General features: G+C 53.0%; 2 protein-coding genes across 2 annotated transcripts in view; one reads left to right on the forward strand and one right to left on the reverse strand.

The window, feature by feature from the left end:
• The first annotated feature begins 322 nt into the window (after nt 1-322).
• Nucleotides 323-14,985, forward strand: CFAP90 (cilia and flagella associated protein 90). Its single transcript, XM_080803422.1, has 3 exons — nt 323-576; nt 12,871-12,987; nt 14,555-14,985. Exons 1-3 carry the CDS (start codon nt 385-387, stop codon nt 14,732-14,734), a joined length of 489 nt encoding a protein of 162 aa, XP_080659548.1. The 5' UTR covers nt 323-384; the 3' UTR covers nt 14,735-14,985.
• The window catches only part of ADCY2 (adenylate cyclase 2), a gene marked incomplete at its 5' end in the record, with an annotated part of 400,073 nt that continues 395,542 nt past the window's right edge, over nt 12,111-16,641 (reverse strand). The window contains one exon of the mRNA XM_080803421.1: nt 12,111-12,899. The remainder of the gene's footprint in view (nt 12,900-16,641) is intronic.

The following is a 16,641-nucleotide window of genomic DNA, read 5'->3' on the forward strand; positions in this document are numbered from 1 at the left end:
CGCGGGCGCGGGTCGGGGCGCGGTCGGGACCTGCCCCGCGAGAGGGGGTCTGCGCGCGAACGAGCCGACGCGGCGTGGAGGAGGGGCAGCAGGGTGGGAGGCGCTGATCCCGGGGGCTCCGCCATCCGGAGCCCGACGCAGCCGCCTCTGCCGCTGGGACTCGAGGACGCACCCCCGAGGACACACCGGGGAGTGCGCGGAGGTGCGGGATGGAGAGGAGAGGCCAGGGGGATGCGAAAGGGGAGGAGGGGGAGGGGCCACCGCGGCCCCGCCCCACTCCCCGCCCCGCCCCGCCCCGCCCCTCCGCGGGCCCAGCCCGACCCGCGCGGCCTCGGTTTCCAGGCGACGCCGAACGCCGGCGCCCGGCGGCCTGCAGCAGGCGGAATGGGCCCGACCTCGGCGGGCGCGGGGCCGCTGGCCCGGGGTGGCATGGAGGACGACGAAGAGGAGATCACCGCCGCCACGCTGCGGGGCAGGCCCCGGCTGCCGCCCCTCTCGGCGCTGTCCGCCTTCAGCTACGTGCCCCCGCGGCGCCTGGACCCCAGGGAGCACAGCTACTTCTACCGCCAGAGCCGGGTGAGCCGCACCGGGCAGGGGCTGCGCGGGCGGGCGCGGCGGGGCGGGCGGGAGGAGCCGAGCCGGGCCGAGCCTGGTGGACTGCGGGATAGGGGCGGGGCTTCACCGCCAGGGACGGGGCCGGGGCGGGTGCAAGGAAGAGCGGAGGGAGGGTGGAGGGAGGAGGAATAGGGGCGGGGCTTCGCAGCCAAGGTGGGGCGGGGCGGGGCGGGGCGGGGCGGGGCGGAGAGGTAGAGCGGGGCTGCAGAGCGGGGAGGGGGCCAGAGGGGAGGCGGGATGGGGGCGAGGCTGTGCTGCGGCGTCGTGGGGCTGGGGTGGAGCTGTACTGACGGAGACCGGGCTGGGGCCTCACTGCCCGGAACCAAGGCTGGGGAGAAGGCCGGGGGATGGTGGATGCGGCGGCGCTGCAGGTCTGGACTACACTTTGGGACGGTCCGAGGGTCCGGGCTGCAACTCTGGCGTGGGACTCTGGGGGCAGGGCTGCAAGGGGGTTGGGAGGTGGAGGGTGGGGGCTGGTGCAGCTCTGCACAACCTCTGAGGACAGGTTAAGGGGGCATCAGGGTCACAGGGGGAAGGAAGCTGGGAGAGCAGCCTTCCTCTGGGGCACCTGGACCCCAAAGATTACAGCCACCAGGACCGCAAGAGTAAGGTGGACCTCCCCGGATCTAAAGGATGGGCTGGGGCTGAGCTGTGTATGTGTGTGTGTGTGTGTGTGCACGCGCGCGCGTGAGTGTGTTGGGGGGTGGGTATGCTCAGCTGGAATGAGGTGCTGGGATTTGGGCATACAGGGTAGGGTGGGGTGCTAGAATGCTCAGCCTGGTATCCTGAGCTATTTGGGGGTGCATTAGGTCAAGTGTTTTCAGGGGAAGGTTTGGGGAGCCCCTGGGTTTCCAGGACCACTAGCAGGAGCAGCAAGGTGACCCCTCTGCCCTGGATCCAGAGGAGGGTCTTGGGAGCACCTGGGCTGCACAGAGGTGGGAGGCAGGACTCCTTCTGGGGTCAATGTGACAGCGACTGTACCCCAAAAGTCACAGGTACAGACACCCATGGAAAGCCTCCTGCAAACCGAAGATGACCAGGAGGCAGATCTGGACAGCTGCCTGCGGGGACAGCAGGGCATCGAGCCCTCATTAGACTCTGGACACGCTCCAGCAGGCCCGCCGGCCTCCTGGGGAAAGCCTGCTGGTCTGGGAAGGCCATTTTGCAGCGGAAGCAGGAAGAGAAGCAAATTCAGAACTTGTCAGGAGTCCTTTACTCCTTTGTGAAGCCATTTTCCCTGTCTCAAGTGTGTCTTGGGGTTCAGGGTGCAGGGGCATCATTATTCCAAGGATGCTCAGCCGCAGACACAGTGAGTGGCTCAGGGAGGGTATAGGAGAGCCAAGTGCCTGGGAGAAAAGAGGTCTTTCCCTCCTGATGTGTAAGGATGCATCCTTTCTTCCCTTCTCCCTCCCCACCCACAAGTCCTAGAGCCCAGATGAATCCCCATCCAGGTCAGTCAGCACACACTGGAGGACTGGCCACCCGTGAAATGTAAGAGAACGTCACGGGGTTTAGCCTTACAAACACAAGCAGAGCTTTCTAAACAATCGTCCCAGGTTGAATTGTGTCCTCCTCGATTTCTCATGTTTGATGCTCATCCCAGGCACCTCAGAATGTGACCTTATTTGGAGACAGGGTCTTTATGGAGGTAATCCAACTAAAGTGAGGTCATGGGGGGGCCATCCTTCTGAAAAGGGGAACTTTGGACCCAGAGACAGACACCCATAGATGGAAGATGGTGGGGAATAGACAGGAAGAAGATGGCCTTCCACAAGCCAAGGAGAGAGGCCTGTCCCCTCATGGCCCTCAGGAGGGACTAGCCCTTGTGGACACCTTGATCTCAGACTTCCGGTCACCAGAGCCATGAGACAGTATGTTTCTCTTGTTTAACCCCCCCAGTCTGGGTGCTTTGTTTAAGCAGCCCGAGCAGGCCAACACGTAACCCCTGGCCAGGAGGATCTCATATCTGTGAGCACCTCTCTGTTTGGCTTTGACCAATATGGAAGGACGGAAGGACAGAGGAAGAAAAGGGACATCCGCCGCACCCCTGGCTTTGCAGCCCCAGTTGCTGTGTTGCTAAACCAGAATATCTGGCAGGTAAACAGTGGGGAGTTTTGGAGCAATGCTGCCCGACCTCAGTGCCACGATGGGCCTCATATTTTCTCCTCCCCTTAGCCTATGTTTTGAAAGAACTTTTATCTGTAAATAATTTCATTGATTAAATGAATTTTACAATTTAAGCATGCAAAACCTGTATCACTGCCAATTTATGATTCATGAAGAGCTTTCCGCACAGCATGAGAGAACCAGTCAAAAGGCCAGGAATCTCGTCGATGTTTAAAGTTGGTCCATGCTGGTTTATTGAGACAACATAAATTTTGTCTGAAAAAAAGTCACAAAGACATCATTTTATGTGTACCTTTGAGGAGTCCTGTTACGTACCACTTTGAGACTATCGAGAAATAAAATAAAAGACTAAAACAGATGGGAGTAAATACGTATCTGTCAGAGCTAAAAGCCAGGTTGCAGGTTACTACTAAGGACTCTGGGTTAAAACTGGCGGCAGACACTGAAGCTCAGAACCAGGTGGATTTACCGATCCGGCCACTGCAGCCGTGGGCCCCAGAAAAAGCAGAGCTGAACCCCCAGCCCCTGGGGGCCAGGTGCTGCCAACAGAAAAAGAGCAGAGTCAGACATGGAAAGTCTTTATCCTTCCTAAATTCGCCAATCTGATATGTGGCTCTACGTTTCTGGGGCCAAGACGCAGAGAGATGCCTGAGGTGTGAGGTGCCCACAGCTCTGTACTTGGAAGGAAATCAGGAGCAGGTAAGAGCTACGCCCCTGTAATTCAGGGGTCCTCACACAAAGGCCCTTGGGCCAAACATGGCCCACTGCCGGTTTTAATAAAGTTTTATTACAACACAGTCCCATGCTCATCATTTAGTATTATCTATGGCTACCACCAGACTCGAGTAGTTGCCATAGTTAACCATGTGACCTGAAAGCCTAGAACAGTGACCGTCTCTTTACACAAAACGTTTGCCACCCCCTGCTCTGATACATTACTGTCCCTGGAAGACAGGGATGGGCCTTAGAATGAATGAATGCAAAGCAGACTTTATAGAAAAACCAATTCGGTACAGTTTTGATAACTGGGGTCACAGGCAAATTCAAATCCTGAAGTCTTTAGTGTCACACAGAAGAAAATGATGTAGTAGAAATATTAACACCTAAATAAAAGAACCTTAAAAGCAGCAAGAAAAACAAAAGGCATTTCAAAGTACCTTTGCAAGACAGCCACGGATGGTAAGAACGTGCTCCTGGGGATTATGTGAGCCAGTATTTAATCAGCTGGGGGAATAATGTGCTCCTGGGGATTATGTGATTAATCAGCTGGGGGACTGCAGAAGCTGATTCTCTACCAGGAGATCATATGGGCTGAAGAGGATGAGCTTCATATCACAAATTTGCGGGAGAACTCAGTTGCCCTGCAGTGAACTGTAAACCCAGGCCAAATATCAAAGCTGAGAAGAAACGTGGCAGAATTAGCTCTTAAGTCAATTACCGTGGAACACACTTAGTGATCCGTTAGGTAGTAGCACAGGCCAAGGAACCTTTGGTTAAAAATACTGGCTCCATGATACCAGCTGTGCAGACTGCCCAAGTCACAACACCCCCCCCCCCGTGTCACTTTGCCCTCCTATGAATGGGCAGTACTTATTCATAGAACTGCATCAAGGGAGCAATTATGAGAGTTAATTTAATTCATGGGTATAAAGTGGCACATGATCAGCCCCATGTTAGTAGGGCTATGATTATTACTATTTGTTTTTGTTAGTGATCATTTGAGTTTCCTTCCATGGAAGGTTAGTTTCTGGCTGGTGTCTTAGACTCCTTACCCTTATTTGCTGTCAGAGATTTCGAGGTGAGGCAGGTAATGTGAGTGTCATTCTGGGGGCTTCTAATCTAAGGGTCTTCCCTGGGAGAGCCCAACGTTAAGGCTTTCAATTCAGCACACTTACTTAAAGCCCCATTTATGCTTTGGATCCTGAGACAAATTTGTCACCTAAAGCTGCCTGCTATAATGTGATCAATTCCTGTACTGTCCCCTAGGGGGCACTAGCAGCCTGGGCTTTTCCTATAAAATACTGTTGCAGGGGCAGCAAGGAAGATTCAGTTCAATGATGTTTTTAAAATACTTTTTTTCCTTCTTCTGCCTTGTGCAACATTTCTGCCACAGAAATGGAAAAGCCAAGTCAAAGGACAATGCCCTTTTATGAAGGATTTTATTAAATTTCTCCAAGTCTAAGAGCTACGTTAAAAAAAATAAAAAAATCTTCGGTGGTTTTAGAATAAGCTTTCCCTCCTGGTAAGCCGGGCTGTGGAGAGCTCTGCCTCCAGGGAAGCTTGGCTCGGAAGGCCTCGCCCTGGCTTTCATGAGATTAGCCCACTTTCCTTCTCGGTGCGTGGTGGAGGCGGGGAAGCCAGGGGGCTATTTCTTGGCTCTCCTGATGGGGGAATTAGCCTTCACCGAATGCAGCCAGGCACTTCGTAGAGAAAACGACGCGTATTGGCTGTCCAGAGATGCAAAGGGGAATGTCGGGCGGCCCTGTGCCCGCATCCAGTGTGTAGGAGGTGCTCAGTAGCCCGGCACCCCCAGCCCCCCTTCATGGAGCCTCTTCATCCCCGGGCACCGAGCACATCTGCCACACACACAGTCAGCCGCTCCTAGGGGCTCGGGAAGAGGAGTAAGCGCCACGTCTGGTGCCCCTTTACTTCTTAAAATCTAGCCAGACCCTTGCACCCACATGCCTTGCAATAAAAATGAGTTCCAGGGGCGCCTGGGTGGCTCAGTGGCTTAAGCCTCCGCCTTCGGCTCAGGTCATGATCTCGGGGTCCTGGGATCGAGCCCCGCATCGGGCTCTCTGCTCGGCGGGGAGCCCGCTTCCCCCTCTCTCTCTCTCTGCCTGCCTCTCTGCCTACTTGTGATCTCTGTCTGTGTCAGATAAATTAAAAAAAAAAATGAGTTCCAGTGGGACACCTGGGTGGTTCCACTGGTTAAGCGTCTACCTCCGGCTCAGGTCATGAGCCCAGGGGCCTGGGATCTGGCCCCACATCAGGCTCTTTGCTCAGCTCAGACCCTGCTTCTCCCTCTGCCCCTCTCCCTGCTCTCGCTCTCTCTCTCTCTCTAATAAATAAAACCTTAAAAAAAAAATGAGTTCCAGCTGAATGAAATGATCACCCCCCCAAGACGTTACCTTCCCCCTCCCTGTCCTTTTATCCTCTAGTGCACACTTCAGTACCAACCGACTGAACGCTTTACTTAGTAATCTTGCTGCTTGTTTCTCCCACTGAAGTCTGAGCTCGTGAGGCCAGGGATGATTACTGTCACCGCTCTGTCCCTGGCACTTCACATATACACGCTGCAGCGAAGGGGGGGGGTGTGCAGGGACGGGACGGGCAGGGACGGGACGCAACGTTCGTTTAAACCAGGATAAGTCCCAGACTTACAAGATTAGCCTCTTAGACTAAATAGAGGGTCCATTTGGCATAATCTGCTGCCTGGGCTTCCCTTGGCCTTGCCCTGCTGCTCAGGGATCAACACCGGGAGTGGACAGGTTGCTTCTCCTGAAGGCGGCTCACCGCGTCTTCTCCGTCTGGTGACCGGCCCCTGGAAAACTGGAGGCCTGTGGGGGCCGGAGGTGGGGCTGAGTGTCCTCCTCCAGGGCAGGTAGAGCTCAAAAAGCGGCAGGTCACCCCAAGGGAGGGAGGAAGGGGTGAGGGGAGAGGCTGTGCAGGCGTCCTTCTAGCAGAAGTCCTGTGCGCCTATGAATGCGGCGGTGTGTGTCTAACTGTGTTTACAAGAACACGTTCACGGGCACATCACACAGCTGTGTGTATGCATTTGCAGCTTGCACTTTTCATGTACCATCTTAGGCATTTATTTCAAATCCATCCCCTGGGAGGGGCACAGTGACACAGGAAAAGGAACAGCCTTCTCCCCCATATATCTGGCCGAGTTTCAGCACCTGCGGCTCACCCTTTCTTCTGTGAGGGGCTGGGGGCACGCTGGGGGCTGGCGTCAGTGGAAGTGGGAACAAGCGCTCTGAGCCTCCTCTTGGCAACAAGGTGCGCAGAAGCCCTGACGCAGACGCCTCCAGTAGGAAACACACACGGGATTAAAGGGCGGTGTTCCTTCACTCTGACTCAGGGGTAAAGGCGGCGGGTTCCAGGGCTCTGGATCTGGGCAGCACTGCCAGCAACAGATCCCCTAAAAGTAGTGAAGAAAACACCTAAACAAGGCTGCTTCTGTTAGGATTCTTAATAAATTGATAAAATTTCAGATTATTGGAAAAGTTACAACCATTTCCAAAACTTGGGATCTTAACGCACCAGGAAAGGTAACAGAATCGTTGCCAGAGGAACCAAAGAGAAGAGCTGAGTGTTGTCCTTTTAAGAGCTAACACTATGTCCTTGATAATACAGTCCTTCTGAGAATGGAATTTTGAATGATGTTAATATTAATGAAGATGTCCTCATTAAGCGGCACATACCGCTGGGCCCTCCTGGGGAGAAGCACCAGACTGATCAGAAGTAAAAACGAGGTCCCTGTGAATCAAAGGAAACCTTTTTGGATCACCTTGAGATGGCAAACAGTGCCCGAGAGCCTTCGTGCGCCCACGGAGAGAGGAAATGAAAGCAGCCCGACCACAGCCTGATCCCCGTTTCAGTCCAGGCGGGCGGGGATGTGCTCTGGAAATAAACAGACCCTGAACCCTGACGGGCTTTACCGGTAGTTGGTGTCAGAGCCTGCTCGTACATTTTAGCATTTCACCTGAACTCTGCATTCAGTTGGAAGCCTGAAATCAGGCACAGTAACAGTATTTCCACTGAGGAAATTAGCAAATGCTACAGGTTAGGTCTTTTTTGTCCGGAGAGCTTTTTTAGGACTTGGGAAACCAGGCTTTTCTCTTTCAATGGTTCCAGATGCGCGGATCTTTGGGAGCTTGCAGTCCTCTGTTGGAGCCTCTGAACTTGCTGGCCACAGAGCAAGGGAAGTGCATGGAGGACACGTGAGAGTTCTTATGGGCCTGGAAGGTGATGCCCGCTGGCTTCCCCTGTAGTTCCTTGCCGGAGCTTGTCACCTGGCCCCAGCCTAATTGTGATGGCACCTGGTGACTACAGTCTTCTGTTTATTCCGTAGAGAGAGTGTGTTCAGTGAGCACATAACATTACCCCTGTCCCAGTACCATGAGAAAAATGTGCCAATTTCCTTTTTCTTAGTACCTTGTTTGAATGCACAATGGACAGCACGGTTGTATCTCAACGATCTGAAAGAGAGGAGGAGGTAAAGGACTCGGCTTCGGTTTGCTGGAGATCCTCCTCTCACGGGTGTAAGAGTGTGGGGGACCTCTTTGGGGGCGGAGCTGCAGGTCCTGCACATCTACTGGGCCCAGTGCCCCCAGCAGGAAGCTGCTGACACCTCTCAGGAAGCTTCAGGGGTGCCCACAGGCTTAGTCTCATGTCACCCCCACTCAGAGTTCATTGCTGAGAACTGGTCACTTGGCGTCCCTCCCCCAAGGGAGCAGAGGAGAGTAACCCTCTGGGGAGTCAGGAGCAGAGCAGAACTGAATATTGGTGACGTCGACCCACCGTCTGTCTGGGTTGAACGGTCTACTGACTCAGTTTACCTGGGGCAGAACGCGTTAGCGCCATTCTTATTTTCCGTTGTTCAAAAGACGGCTCCTGCTCGCTACCGAGGGTGTGTGAGAGCTGCCATAACAAAGTACCCCAGACCAGGGGCTCAAACGACGGAGATTCACTGTCTCCTCGTGCTGGAGGCCAAGTCAAGGTGTTGGCAGGGTCGGCTCCTTTGGAAGCCGTGAGGGAGAGTCTGCTCCAGGCCGCTCGCCTCCGGCTGTAGATTCCCTCTCCTCTCTCTGTCTCCTCACATCACCTCTCTCTGCATGTCTGTATCGGTTTCTCAACTTTTTAAATAAGCAGACCAGTGCTATCGGAGGAGGGGCCCACCCTGCCCCAGTATGACCTCACCTTAACTTGTTACGTCCTCAGCGTCCTTATTTCTAAATCACCTTCTGAGATCCTGGGGGTTAGGACGTCAATGGATGAATTTTTTGGAGGATGCAATTCAACACTTAACATGCAAGAGGGGACTTCTCTGGGGCCGTGTCCATACAGGTACGGGGTGCGCCCCCCGTTCTCCCACGACTGCAGCCACACGGGCTTCCTGACTGAGCCCAGCAGATGCTGATTTTTCCTCTCTGGTGCCACCGTACTTGGCGCATACTTCTGTTGCTCCATGGGTATTACCTTCAATTGTTTAATTAATGACCTGATTTCCACCCTCAGCCTGTGGTCTCCTCTAAGATGGGGATGCCGTATCCCTTGCCCCTAGTCCTGCCCTGGCTGGGTGCCTTGTGCGATGGTCAGAGCAATGTGCTTTGGAGGTTGAAAAGTGAAGGTCTCCTCTCTACCCACGGCGTCGGCCCAGGGCTACGGAGGGGTTATTTGGCCATGTTAGGAGGAAGGGTCACCATGGGGGAACTGAAGGTAAGGTACCAGACCCCACACCCAGGGCGAGACCGTGCTACATTATTTTGTTTTTTAAGATTTTATTTATTTATTTGACAGACAGAGATCACAAGTAGGCAGAGAGGCAGGCAGAGAGAGAGGAGGAAGCAGGCTCCCTCCTGAGCAGAGAGCCCGATGCGGGGCTCGATCCCAGGACCCTGGGATCAGGACCTGAGCTGAAGGCAGAGGCTTTAACCCACTGAGCCACCCAGGCGCCCCGGGACTGTGCTACATTTTAACAATACTCAAAATGCAAAGGGACAAAGGGAGATCACCGGAGAGACAATAAATGGGCTCATTTTACTTTGTTTTTCAAAAACAATGATATGTGTGCGAGAGGACATTTCTTGAGAGATTTTAAGAGCAAAACACCAGTAAACGCAGAAGCTCTGTTTTGTGATAGCATCTAAATCCAGGTGGTTTTTATTAATGCAGTTTTGCTTCAAACTGCGAAGGAAGGAGAGACAAAAAGAAAGAAGAGAGATTAATAATTAACATTCAGGAGAAGACAGATTTTTGGTCTGATGAGGTGCTGGAAATGGACAGTCACATTGCTAAGTGAGGCTGCCTGCCTGTGGGTCCCCCCCTCCCCGCCCCCACGCTTGTTTTTTCAGTGACAGAAAAATCTGTTTTTACTCTGGAAAGTGGTAGATATACAAAACCCCTGCACAGCGGAGACTGTTCATACCCCGTGGGTGCAGTGAGGTCCCTCATAAGGGTTGCTCTAGCGTGCAAGAGAGGTAGGTTTTCCAGGAGCCCGACAGCGGGCTGGAACCCATGACCCTGAGATTGTGACCTGAGCCTAAGTCAAGAGTCAGCTGCTTAAGCAACGGAGCCGCCCAGGCGCCCCATAGTGCTGCTTCTAAGGAGTGTTTTAGGAGATCTAATGAGAACGGGGAGGGCAGTCTTCTGTGACGCTGCACATCACAGTGGGCTGCTCCCCCGGAGTGGGGACGGGAAGGAACCTCGCCTCCCTCGTTCAGGTCACAGCAATTGCTTTCTCATTCTGTGCCGGAGTCTGTCTCCAGGACAAGCCCAGGACCCCGCAAGGGGCTGACTCAGTTCAGGAGGGTCAAGCCGGGTTGGAAATACCTGCACAGGAGGACAGCACAAACCAGCAGCTCCCCTGCGCTCGGCCCCCCCCCCCGCCCCCAGTCCCCCCAGCTCCGGCCCCCACAGGGTTGTCCATCAGATCCCTGCTCCGCATCATCCCCACAGAGCCCTGCAGGGACTGAGGCTCACCTCAGGTCCCCTCATCTGTGGCCCAGCGTTCTCAGGGTGCAGCTGCCCCCAGGGGGCTCAGTCCTGGGGAGCAGGTCTTTCCGCCGCAGACTGCAGCTGCGGTCCCCAAAACACACCCACTTCACAGGGTCAGCCAGGCCAGGAGGGATTCTGGTGACAATGGGACATCTGGATTGTGACCACAAGTCCAGCTCAAATTCCTGTGTGTAAGGGGATGGTGTGGGGGTGATGGGCTATTTAGTTGCTGTCCGGGTCTGCCTGCTGGGCTCAGCCGGCCGGGCCAGTAGCTCTGCTCTGAACCCCAAAAGGAAGGGTCTGAATCTTGGTGCCTCGCCTTGCAGAGGCCAGCATTCGCTCCTTTGGGACATTTATGTCCCACCATCCTGGCAGAGTCGGGGGGTGTACTTGAGTCTATCTTGTGTCACTGCAGGGCCCTCTGGCCTGGTGGCTTCCCCCAAAAGGCTTGCTGCAACCTGTGCTTAACCTCTCCAGGCTGGAAGCAAGCAGCCAGCCAAACCCCTAGCTTCTGCGGACACCCTACAATCCCACACACAGTATGGTCAAGACGCTGAGATTTTTCCATCTGTCCTACAGGTTTTTAAAAAAGTCCTAATTTTATTTGATTATCAAATGTCTGATTTTTACATAATCAAAGTGATTGATGTTTTCTTTGTGACATTTTCCCCATTGCTTTAATGCGTAGGAGGTCCCTTATGGATTTTCTTTTCACTTGTTTTTCTAATCCATCCAGAATTGACTTTTGACGATAATGGACTATGAAGACCCAAGTTTATTGTTTTTCGCAAATAGCGAGCTGATTTTTTATAGTACCCAGAATGGAATAAGGTATCACCACGTCGCTGATTTGGGCTTTTTGTTTTTTACCGCTGGTGTATGAGCTAACTGTAGGCGTCCTTCAGGACAAGTGAAGGCCAGGGCCAGCCAACCCAGGGCATGAACAGACCCAGGAGCCCAGTAGGTGACAGAGGACAGGGCCAACAAAAAGCTACAAAGTGACCTCATTAAATGGCCATCGGGGTGACGGTCCCTAACTCACTTGGAGTGACTCTGAACTTAGGCAAAACCCGTGAATAAGTGCCACAGGCGTGTTGCTATTGAAATTCTTAGGAACCTAAAATAATGCTAAAAGCTCACCTTGTTTTGCTTACTAGCTGGTTAATTATACCAGAACGATGGCCAGGGGTCTGAGCTATCTTCACAACTCCCCCAGCAGGAGTAGCATGCCTGGCCCAGGACAGATGACCCATGAGGGATTTGTCAAGGTGGGGTTGAAGCCACATCACGTTCTGGCATTTCCATTGCTACCAGCCCTGCGGAGTCCTGCCGTTGGCGAGAATGGGTGGTCCACGTTTTCCAGCCGACCGAGCCCATGCCATGTGTCCTGTTCACTGTCTACCTTCTACCTCCGCGTCCTGGAGTGGGAGGGAATTGTTCTAGGATTACTACTGGGGAAAACAAGCAGGCAAGCAAGCGCAGGCTAGATACCCCGTGTCCCCAAATGCCAGCGAGACGGAATGTCTGGGTTTGCTGCTGGAGGATCCAGGGCGGCTGGCCCTTGGCTGGAGGGACGTAAAGGACAGACCTGACTTACACGTGAAGATTAAAGATGAGCTAACACATGGTTTTCTTTTCCTTTTATTAGGTACCAGATAAGGCAGATTAATGTTTGTATCAAGAGAAATTTGGGATAAAAAAATGGAGATATTTCAGATGAAAGCTGTTAGCGGGGTAATTTTCTAATACATCAAAGCTTTGCGTGTGCACGTATTTTTATATCTGTCTGACATATGTGCGTATATTAGAAATGTGTATATATTATATATCAAATATATATATATCTCCATGCATTAGGAATGACATTCATTAGAGCTACGACATTTGATTAAAGGAAATATTTCTGCGGAGAGGGGTTTGCCCTCGGTGCCCCCCTGTTGGCTAGCAACTTACAGATACTTCTGTTCGGTTATATTGTCCCAGTGTTCAATTATGGTTAATTTTTAAAGCAGTACAAGCTTATTGCAGAAAACTTGAAAAATATGAGAAAGGTGGACATGAAGGAGAAAAACACATCGATTAAGTGGATTGCTGTTATTTTCAGGCTGTGCACTAGTGGTAGAGTCAGAGAGCGGGAGGGTCAAAGGCCTGGGTCGGGGGGTGTAGGGGAGGGGCAGGGAAAGTGCCGCGGAGATGTCTCTGCCTCGCGGGGCCTCTCGGGGACCTGCTCTGGTCGTCCAGGCTCTGCTCTGGGGTGAGCTTCCCGAACGCGTACTCAGTGTAGACCGGAAACCGCACATCTCCACTGTCCATCGGGGAGAAAAGCCTGGCTTCCAAGCTCCACGAGGATCGCCGTGGCCCGGCCGTCCAGTGGACCCACGCCTGTCTTTCTCTTCTTCTCCCCAGACAGGCGTCATCTCCCTGTACGACTGTGTCTTTAACAAGAGCCCAGGCTACAATCAGAAATTGCACCGAGATGACAGAGAACACGCAAAAAGCCTGGGACTTCACGTGAACGAGGAGGTGATGCGAAGACAGGCCGTGGACAAAGCGCAAACAGATTAGCTATGAGGGCACATCTCTACTCAACAGTGCGCTCCGGCTTCCGCGGGCGGGTCCCCGTCTCCCTCGCCGCCCCCGGGGCTGAGACCCCGCCGCTCCCATCTCCCCCTCTTCTGTTTCTGTGTATTTGTTTTTAGGACTCTGTTGTTTAGTTAACAACTTAATGAAGGCGAAACTGAGAAGTGCTTTTCAACAGATAAAGCAGGTTTTTGCTTAACTTCTGGCTGTCACAGTTCTCCCACGGACCCCGGGAGAGTGACAGGAATAACCTCTCTAGTTTAGGCACCAGCCTCCACGTAAGGGCAGCTCCTCCTGTAGGAGTGCTTGGCCTGAGGTCGGGTGCCCAGGTGTGCAAGCAGCAGCAGGAGCAGACTCCCAGTTCCCAGGGAGAGGAGGTCGGTGTCGCAGCAGGTGCTGGGTGCGAGAGGCTGTGCGTCTCCTAGCGGTGAGACCCTCCGGGTACCCTCGGCACTCGGGACTCTGCATCCGCGGAGTCTGATCCGAGGACAGCATGTTTGTTAAGAGCCAGGTGCCGAGTCGATATCATCGTCTTTTCTATAATGCACAGAATTCGTAACGTAAGAGCCTCTGCTGGGATTTCTTTCTCGGTCAGAGGGTTTTTGCCCGTGGCTGCTCTTGATAAGAATGCTGCCAGGTCACTTCCAGCGGACTTTTATTTCGATGGGAAATTCAATGATGAACTATGAGGTGTTACTATTTAAGTCACAGACATTAAGTGTTTTCCTATTGTTTTTGTATACGGGACTTCATTCCAAGTTGGCTAATGCTTCCCTGTCATAAGAATACCAGTATTGACCCCAGATCCCGAATGCCCCCCGTGTGCACTGAAAAGTTCCTGTCCTCTTAGAGCTGATACTCCTACGAGGAAATAGCAAAATAATTGTCATATACATAGGGAACTGAATTCCAGGTTGTGGTAAGTGGTACGCAGAGAAATAAAGCCTTTTAAGGGGGCAGGGAAAGTGAAAGGAGATTGGGGAGCTGGGAAGGGAAGGGGGTTGGGAGATGAGGGGGGCTGGGAAGGTGGGGGTTTGGGGAGATGAGGGGGGCATCGAGATGAGAGGGTCTGGGGGGCTCAGGGGAGATGGGGGTGCCGGGAATGACAAGGTGGCTAGTGAAAAGATGTGTTTTGGGGAAAGAGAGGAGGCAGAAAGGGAGAGAGGAGGCAGGAGGGGAGGGGGCAAGCAGGGGTGGAGAGTGGCAGGTAGGAGGACAGGGGGAGGGAAGGGGGGGGAAGAACACAAACTGAAGTGAGAAGGGTGAGAGTGTGCCTAATGCAAGGTCTTTGCCGTTCCTCTGAATGACGTGAAGGACTTGGGGACAATGAGGGGCTCTGAGCACAAGGGACAGGGTCTGCATAGTTTAGGGGGTCCCCGGCATTAAAAAGCTACCTGGAGAGGGCTGCAGGTGTGTGGGTCAGCCAGGCAGAGATGGTTTCCAGGATGCAAGGTAGGTCCTGTGACCAGGGAGGTGTGAGCTGACCCCGTGTTCTGGTGTCCCTGGACAGGAGCGCCAGCGGCCTGTGGGAGTGCTGATGTCCTCCATCTATGGGAGGCGCATACACCAGCCCGTGGAGCCTCTGATCCGGGACCACGGCCGTGCCAACCACGTGAAGGCTGACTTCTACAGGAAGAATGACATCCCCAGCATCAAGACGCCTGGCTTTGGGCACATTTCTCCTGCCTGACGCCCCATTTGGGGCCTGGACCACTGGGTGGCACAGTCAGGCATCAGAGGGTCAGGGAGCTGGCCTGAAGCGGCTTGTACCTGGACAGTGGGGGGACGGGCCTGGGAGCCCCTTTTCCTTGTGTGGCCATGGTGAAGACCCTGGCCAGAGGCCTTTAGTGTGAAGAAATCTCGTGGGACTGCGTCTGCTGAAATGATGCCAGAGACCGATCCATTGTGAGCACCTGAATAAAAGGAAAGTGTTCCCACCTGACAGCGGTCTGGTGACTGTGTTCACTGTTTCTCTGGTTCATCAGACCCCAGAGGGCGCTCCAGGAAGGGCGTGCACACCCTTTCTCACCAGCTATGGAAACCGAGGCTGCCTGGGTTTACCTTCCTCCAGGAGGCGATATATTTCCTTTTACAATAAGTGAGCTCTCGATACCACAACATCCCCCCGCCCCAGAGGACTGAGCCGTGGGTAACAGGTGTCCGTGCAGTTGAGGACAGAACCCTCGTAGGGCTGGGTGGCCTCTGTCGCCAGCAGCGCCGCTGTCCTCCCTCGCCACAGGTCGTGGAAGAGACTGGGCTTTGGTGGTTGACAGCCTTGGGTAAAATTCTCGCTCCTGCCTCTCCCAGTGGCACGGGGACGCCTCTCCCAGCCGCACGGGGACAGACCGCACGGGGACAGAGCCCCTCATTCCACCGCCTGGAGCCCACATTTCCTCCTCTTCCGAGCGGGAATTCCAAACCGTGAGGAGTGGGTGTGGGAATCAGTGGTCCGAAGGCGGGCACACGAGAGGCTGGGGCTGTTCGTGGGGACGGTTTTCATTTTGGAAACACCTGCTTCTAACCCAAGTTGGAAATGTTTATTTTGGAGATAATTTGAGACTTATTCAAGTATTAAGGTATGGGCTATATTTTTAGTGAACGGCTGTCTTTGAAAGAAATCACCCTGCACCCATCCAATTGAACTTCCCACGGCTTAGTGGTTAATGAGCAGGTGATGTAATTCGTTTTACTGCTGATTCCCCTATGGCTGGTTTTATTGCTCTGATTCTCTAAGGACATATGACACTGAATTGTTGACAATTTCAAGGCCGAGTGGCTCCCATGTCTTTCTTTATTCTTTTGGAAACGTGTTTTGTTTCCACCTGTTAGGTACCTTTTATTACTGTTCCTCCCAAACGCATAGCAGTCGTGTATTTGGGATGCCTTGGGTAACTTAAGCTCTACTTATAATAATATAATAGAAAATCTATCAAGTTTGGATTATGAAAATTTTTATAAATTACTCTATCTTCAGTTTTGACTAAGAAGGACAAGACATCGCTAAGAAATGCCTTCATCTGAAATTGACTACAATAAATCTGTGTCAAACTAAGTTATTTTCAGTTATTTAAAGTCAGATCTACTCCCTTAACCTCCTACTTTTAAAAAGCAGGGCCTGAACTGGACAAGGTTTCAAAAGGTCTCCGGGTCCTCAGGCATCAGGGAAAAATTAAATGTATTTCTGTTGGCATCTGGACTTAACAACTTAAAGCCAGTGAGTGCCCAGTCACCTTCTAAAAGGGAAATATAATAAAAGAATTTGTGTCGAGGTATCCAATCTCCATGGTTAGTCGGTCTCTCTTGGAAGGCAGAGCGGTTGCGCGCAACAAACTGGGGACAAGGAGCGTCGTGGAGGACTTGCGACGGCGCAGATGTTCCTAAACAGACGTAGGCAACACTGCAAGTTTAATGGGGCCACAGGCAAGCATTTTCCTGAGAGAGGGCTTTCTGCCAGACTGGAAGGTGTAGGAGAGTGTTGAGGAGAGAAGCCTGCTTGCTACCAAGGTCACTGGGCTGCCGGCCGTCTGCATGGTTTGCTCACAGGAACGCTTGTCGCTTCGGAGCTTATTATGAAGACTTGACCACTTTCAGATTTAA

Source organism: Martes martes, assembly GCF_963455335.1.
Source record: "Martes martes genome assembly, chromosome: 5".
Taxonomy (NCBI): domain Eukaryota; kingdom Metazoa; phylum Chordata; class Mammalia; order Carnivora; family Mustelidae; genus Martes; species Martes martes.

Coding starts and splice junctions, on each gene's coding strand:
- CFAP90 (XM_080803422.1), top strand. CDS start 385: ATGGGCCCGACCTCGGCGGGCGCGGGGCCGCTGGCCCGGGGTGGCATG. Junction 577..12,870: donor ACTTCTACCGCCAGAGCCGG/GTGAGCCGCACC, acceptor TCTTCTCCCCAG/ACAGGCGTCATCTCCCTGTA. Junction 12,988..14,554: donor GACTTCACGTGAACGAGGAG/GTGATGCGAAGA, acceptor GTCCCTGGACAG/GAGCGCCAGCGGCCTGTGGG.